This window comes from Vidua chalybeata, chromosome 1, assembly GCF_026979565.1.
Source record: "Vidua chalybeata isolate OUT-0048 chromosome 1, bVidCha1 merged haplotype, whole genome shotgun sequence".
Classification (NCBI taxonomy): domain Eukaryota; kingdom Metazoa; phylum Chordata; class Aves; order Passeriformes; family Viduidae; genus Vidua; species Vidua chalybeata.
In genome coordinates this window covers 38,357,173-38,363,172 of record NC_071530.1, presented here as the reverse complement: position 1 = coordinate 38,363,172, position 6,000 = coordinate 38,357,173, and the positions used below count along the sequence as shown (strand labels likewise).

The window sequence follows — 6,000 nt, the reverse complement described above, 5'->3', positions numbered from 1 at the left end:
GGCCCAAGAGCTGGTTTGACACTGAAGAAGTACAAAAAAACAGAACTTGAAAAATAAAATAGCCATTAGTATTTAATTACCCATAAAAAATAAATGAGTACTTTCAGTTTACATCTCATTGCACAAGATCAAAGCTGGCCTTCAGTCCAAGCACAGGACAAACAGAGACCCCAGCCTACAAATAGTGACTAAATAAACTCAGACCAAAAGAAAAAAGAACATGGACCAGCCCCTGGCCTTTCAATACACATTGCACACGTCCTTCCGTGTTATCCAAAGTGAAACCCATCACAAAACTTGGGGCCTACGATCTCCACAAGTATCCAATTACATTCCCATATCTGTCAAGATATGGGAACACCTGAACTCCTGGAGAATTCTACACTTATCCACATAAACCAAGAAGCAGCAGAAGCACTGTTAAATTGAACAACCTGCATGATCTTTATTAGATGGCCACGTGTACAAGAATTAGCGGTAGCGGTGCAGCTGCAGGGTGTTGCGCCTTCTCCAAGCTGCACGGCGCGAGCCACCGATGGTGTGGTGGAATTTGTGGCCCTTGCCAAGCCCGCGGCTCTTGCGCCCGGCTGACGTCAGCCCACGCATCTCTCTGTGCTTGTGGACAGGCTTGGTGATCCATTGGGTATCGGGGTTCCGCCTGATGGTCTTATGGAAGGGATCGATCAGGATCACTTCAAAGAACTTGTAAGTGGAATCTTCGCCCACCCAATACGAGTTCAAGACTCTCAGAGCCCCACAGTGACGGCCAGCACGTTCCTAGAGGAAAAAATAAATGCAACAGGCTGTAAAACCATGGATGGAGGACACTCTTTATGCAGGAAGATTATTAACTCAAACATAAAATTTCCATTTTCCCTAGGACAACCTCTTTTCCTAGAAAAACTCATCCCCTTCCAGCTGCAAAGGTGCAAGGAAAGGCGCTTGGTTGACAGAAGAAAGAACTCTGTGTACACAGAAGCACCCAGTCAGTAAAAACACAATGTTAAAAATAACTTCAACATGAAGATGAGGAGCATGAGCTGCACTTGGGGTCATGGAACAATCTTTTATGGGAAGTTATGAAAGACTGATTAATTTCCACATCCAAAGCTACAGGCAAGAAATAGATTTCTGCAGAGTGTAAGCCTGTACTGGTGGGAGTAAAGGAATAGCTGATGCAACAAATCTTTGTACCACTGCTGGTGTATTAGTGTGTGCTTTTCCTATCCTCACTTGTGGTTAGGAAGACACAATCTTAGTTCAGAAAACAAAACAAAGCAGAAAATAGCAATTATACAACTCAATCTGCTTCTTACGTCAAGAATGCTCCTTATTTAAAACACACTATGTGTGTTTAATTGTAGGACTTTATCATCATCATGGGGAAGCATGAACCAATGGACCCTGTTCATCTTCTTGCCCAATGTGATCTTAACCTATTGTTACAGGCTGTCCTAAACAGCTTGACTATTTTCCGCACATGGAATAACATTTTTTCAAGTCCTTTTATTGTAGTGTGAGAGCAACACCTGTATGAAATATTAGAACACCAATCACCATCAACCAGCTTCTATTCGAGGATGGGAGCTCCAACTGAGGCTTTGCATTTCTGTAATCTGAAAAATGTAAGTCTTCTGGAAAGACTGTGTCAGATTCAGAAAATTTGAAGCTAAAACTGAGGGCAAATAACCTCTTCCATAGCTGTCCTAAGTGAGCATGTGATTAGCCATCAGGTATCTGGGAATAACACATATGAAGAGAATGCCATGAGCACTAAAAACAGAATAGCATTTTTAATTCAAACTCATTACCTGTGTTTCTTTTAAATAAACATGTCCCATTTATATCTTTTCCCTGAAAAAAAAAATCCCACCATATTCAACTTGCAGAAGTCACTCAGGAATATTTTCAAAGTCCTGAGAACAGAAAAGTCTTCTGCTTCAAGATGGAAAGGCAATGACACTCACCCTTGCTCCACAATGTCTAGTTTGAGAATGCAGCCTGGTATTAACTCTAACCCACTGAGAAAGGGTTTTTTTTTTGGTAAATGTGAGAAGTCTATCCCTTCCAGACTAACTGTGATAGCAATGAAGCTTACAAGATCTCATCAAATTGAAGTTTACATTTTGAGTATTTCAGTAACAAGATCTCACCTAAAAATAAGTTAACCACCAAGCTGTGTGCTTGTGAGGTACCAGTTTTTTCCAAAGCAGGTCTCTGGCACATTGCCTTCAGCTCCTGCAATACAGCTAAGCGTGCTGTGCAGCACTACTACACAAACAGGTGCTACAGGCTTTAAGACAGGAACTCACGTGTACTTTGTGAAAGGACCATCACTAGCAGCTGGTGATCCACACCACACCGCAGGGAACACAGCAGTGGGATTTATTGACATGTTAGACCTTAGCACATGCAAGTTCTTGTTTCTCATGCCTAGCTATTTTACTGTGGCTTGGACTAGTTATGTGTTTTTCGTAACAAATATTGTGGCATACTTGAGAAGTATGAACTTCACTAAACCACTCAAGTGGTTCCCATAGACCCCATTTTACAAGTCTGAATAGTTTTTTTATTGTCTCAATAGAGCTTTTAAAAACATTCTGCTGCTTTCCTGCCACCATTATTCAGAATCTTACTAACAACTTATTAACAAAACAGCTGGTTTGGTGTTGTATTTTTTGTCTTTGAGTATTTTCAGCTTTTACAGACTAAACTTTCCAACCCAAATTTGTGAGCAATAACCAAAATACTCACCTCTGCTACAGACTGAAGACTCCGGGCAAACTTGAGCTGGTTAACACCATGATGCACAGGTTTACCATAGGTTGCACCTTTGGGGACTGGGCGTTTGCGGCCACCACGGCGAACGCGGACACGGTAAATAACATAACCTAAAACAAACAGTGACTCAGGAACCAGAACAATTCTAGGCAGCAATTGTACTGCATTTCCAATCCCCCAAAATTTACATAAAATGCTGCAACACAAAGTCATTTTACCAATTTTTACCAAAATGTACAATTTGAGGTGGATAGTGCAAGGTGTTTTTGTTATTGTCATTACAACTGAGTAAGGAAAATGGTATCCTGATGCAACTGGTTTTGGTTCCAAACCAAAGCTTATGGCACCTTTCCACTATCCAGTCTCAAACCAACTACGATCAGCAAAACCACTAACCAAACTGCACAATTCAGATGGCAGCACTCAAAAAGCACAAGCCATCCACAAACCCTGCTGAAATCTGGTCACTGAGAAATGACAAAACTAGATAAACAGTAACAGAAGTGTCACATCTTAGCTTCTTATTTTCTTTGTGAATAAATAAATGGATTTCCACAAGTTACACATGGATAGGTACTTTTCCCATTTCTTTCCCTGACCAGTAACTGTTTTTCAATGACAGTACAAATTCCATCATCTAGCTCAAGAGCATGCAGCTGTAATACAGTCATAATATGGCTTGGGTTGGAAGGAACCTTAAAGATCACGCAGTTCCAACCCCCCTGCCATGGACAGGGATACCTTCCACCAGACTAGTTGGCTCAGAGCTCCATCCAACCTGGGCTTGGACACTGCCAGGGATGGGGTATTCACAACTCCTCTGGGCAATATGTTCCAGTGCCTCACCACCCTCACAGTTTCTTCCCAGTATTTAATCTAAACCTGCTCTTTCAGTTCGGAACCATTCCCCTTGTCCTGTCACTACATGCTCTTGTGCAAATATCTATCCAGTTCTCTTGAAGCTTTTTTCAAGGTGCTAGAAGGTCACAGCTCAGTCACCTGAAAAAAGTCAAAGTAACATATGACAAAACTTAGGCAGAGAAAGGACATCCCCCAAACCTAGAATACTAAAAACCCTTCTCAACTGTGTGGCACTAACATAGCACAGGAACAAAAATTGAGGCCAAAGCCCACTTGATCTTCACCTGCCAGAATGGCAACAGAAGGCACAGATGTGAAACTAAGTGAAGTTAAGGTTTTAGGCTGTGGGCACTGCTACCAACTGAGGACATTTACGATACTCTACTCACTTCATGCAGGACACTTCCGTTTATTGGGGGATACTCCAGTTTCAGACTTTGTTACTCTGCTGTCACCAGAGGAAGCCGATGTCACCCCATCGTGAGGCACACAGACCTCACCTGTCCGTGCCATTACCTTGCTTGGCCTTGTATCCCAGCCTGCGGGCTTTGTCCGGCCGCGTGGGCCGCGGGGCGCGGTGCAAGGCTGACAGCTGGCGGTACTGCCAGCAGCGCACGCGCAGCAGGAACCGCATCACGTCCGACTGCTTCTTCCTCCAGAGCTCCTGGATGTACTTGTAGGCACCCATGTCTGTCTACCTGCTGGATAGAGAGCTGGGTGAAAACACTGCACCAAAAACAACTCCCAGTTGGAACCTCTTCCAACAGGGGCACTGCACCAGATCACACATGGAACAGCAGTGAAAGACAGGGAGCTCTCACGCTTCTTCATACCATTGACACACCCGGGAACATGGATAACACCTGGCAGCCTTCAGCATGACACCCTGCAGTCACCATTCCCAGCAATTTTCTTCCTTTTTTATTTACTCTGAAGTGTTAAACTCCTCAACTGAGAAATTTTCAGATGCACTATGTGTGATACTACCGAACCCAACAATTAACACCTGAATCAAGTTTTACATACAAATCTATCAAGAACTACAGGGCTGTGAGGAGTATGGCCTTTATTGTTAACTAACTTTATTTTAACTAACTTCATTGTTAACTAAGAAATTCACTATAAAGGTTTTACTTCTAAATGAAAGCTTAACAGTTTTATTAGTAAGTGGAAGTTTAACAGTTGCTTAAGAAATGAACTGGATTGGGACTTTTGCTTCCTTGGAGCTATTCACATGGTGTCTCCCACATCTCAGGAGAGACAAGGCCTTCCCCCATATCCGCTGGAACTGGACTTTAAGTAAAAGGAGGCGTGCTGACCGTGTCATACTAAAAAAGAAGTGTCATAGCTCAGTGTCCTACTGTTGCTGACATTTGTGTTTTGCTCCACAGATGCCTTGTGGGCTTTCTTACAGTTGTTTTTAAAAATCTCTTGTGCTGAGCACCACCGGGGATGGTTTGTATTGACTTCAGCAGAGGAAAGGCTCAAGACAAAGTTCCTACAGGTCAAATTTTGTCAGTGAGAAAACAATGATTATTACAAACTCCCTCTTTTGAGCTGAGTATGTCTTAATAGTATGAATACGAGTATGTCTTAAACGAATATGTCTGACTAGCTGAAGGAGTTTCAAAAATCACATATTACTTTATTTTGTCACCATGTTTACTCTGTTTTCCTAAAAACCTCTGAGGCCTCTGCAGCAATCAGCACGTGTACCTGAATTCCATCAAGCCCCCACCCAACTCACCATCAGATACACGCAGCTCACTTTATTTACATGGAAAGACACGCCACAAACAGTTCGTGTGTGATTTTGGATACCCATCGTTTGAACCTGCCCAGCTAGAGCTCATCCATTCCCATCCCCAGCCACCCCACCTTTTCACGGCCTAATTGCACAAAAAAACCCCACGGTCAAACCGCAAACCCGAAGCAAACCAGTGATGTCCTGATGCGCGCCGTCTGTCACCGACCCGCACCCGCTCTGGCGCTCCAGGAGCACCCGGGTGCCCCGCTCCCCTCCCCGCCCCACCGAGGCGCAGCCCGCGGGCCCTCCTCCACGGGCCTCCCAGAGGCTCCGCGCCGCAGGAGCAGCCCCATCGCGCCCGGAGGCGGGCGGGCGCGGCGGCGGGACGGGCGGATGGGCGCCCGGATCCCGGGATGGGCGCGGATTGAGGGAAAGGCCGCGCGCGGACCGGCCCTCACCTGATGGCGCCCAGAGACGGAAAGGAAAGGCCCTACTTCCCACAAACCCTCGGGCTACCACATACTTCCGCCGGCGTCAGCGGTGCCTCATGGGTAATGTAGTCCTGCGGGGTGCGGACCGCGCGTCCCGCCCCGCCCGGCCCGGCCCCCCGC

General features: G+C 45.2%; 1 protein-coding gene across 1 annotated transcript; it reads right to left on the bottom strand.

Annotated features, from left to right (window-relative positions):
- Positions 1 to 420: 420 nt before the first annotated feature.
- RPL15 (ribosomal protein L15) lies at positions 421 to 4,340 on the bottom strand. The gene is made up of 3 exons (XM_053951992.1): positions 4,159 to 4,340; positions 2,755 to 2,891; positions 421 to 777 (listed from the first exon to the last, which is right to left on the bottom strand). The coding sequence occupies exons 1-3, from the start codon at positions 4,328 to 4,330 to the stop codon at positions 472 to 474; spliced, it is 615 nt and encodes a 204-aa protein (XP_053807967.1). The 5' UTR covers positions 4,331 to 4,340; the 3' UTR covers positions 421 to 471.
- Positions 4,341 to 6,000: the final 1,660 nt, after the last annotated feature.

What these genes read in the sequence shown, in the direction of transcription:
- RPL15 (XM_053951992.1), bottom strand. Translation starts at nt 4,330, where the DNA reads ATGGGTGCCTACAAGTACATCCAGGAGCTCTGGAGGAAGAAGCAGTCG. An exon ending in GGGATACAAGGCCAAGCAAG is followed by an intron (nt 2,892 to 4,158) that starts GTAATGGCACGG and finishes TGTTTGTTTTAG; the next exon opens with GTTATGTTATTTACCGTGTC. An exon ending in GTCTTCAGTCTGTAGCAGAG is followed by an intron (nt 778 to 2,754) that starts GTGAGTATTTTG and finishes TTTTTCCTCTAG; the next exon opens with GAACGTGCTGGCCGTCACTG.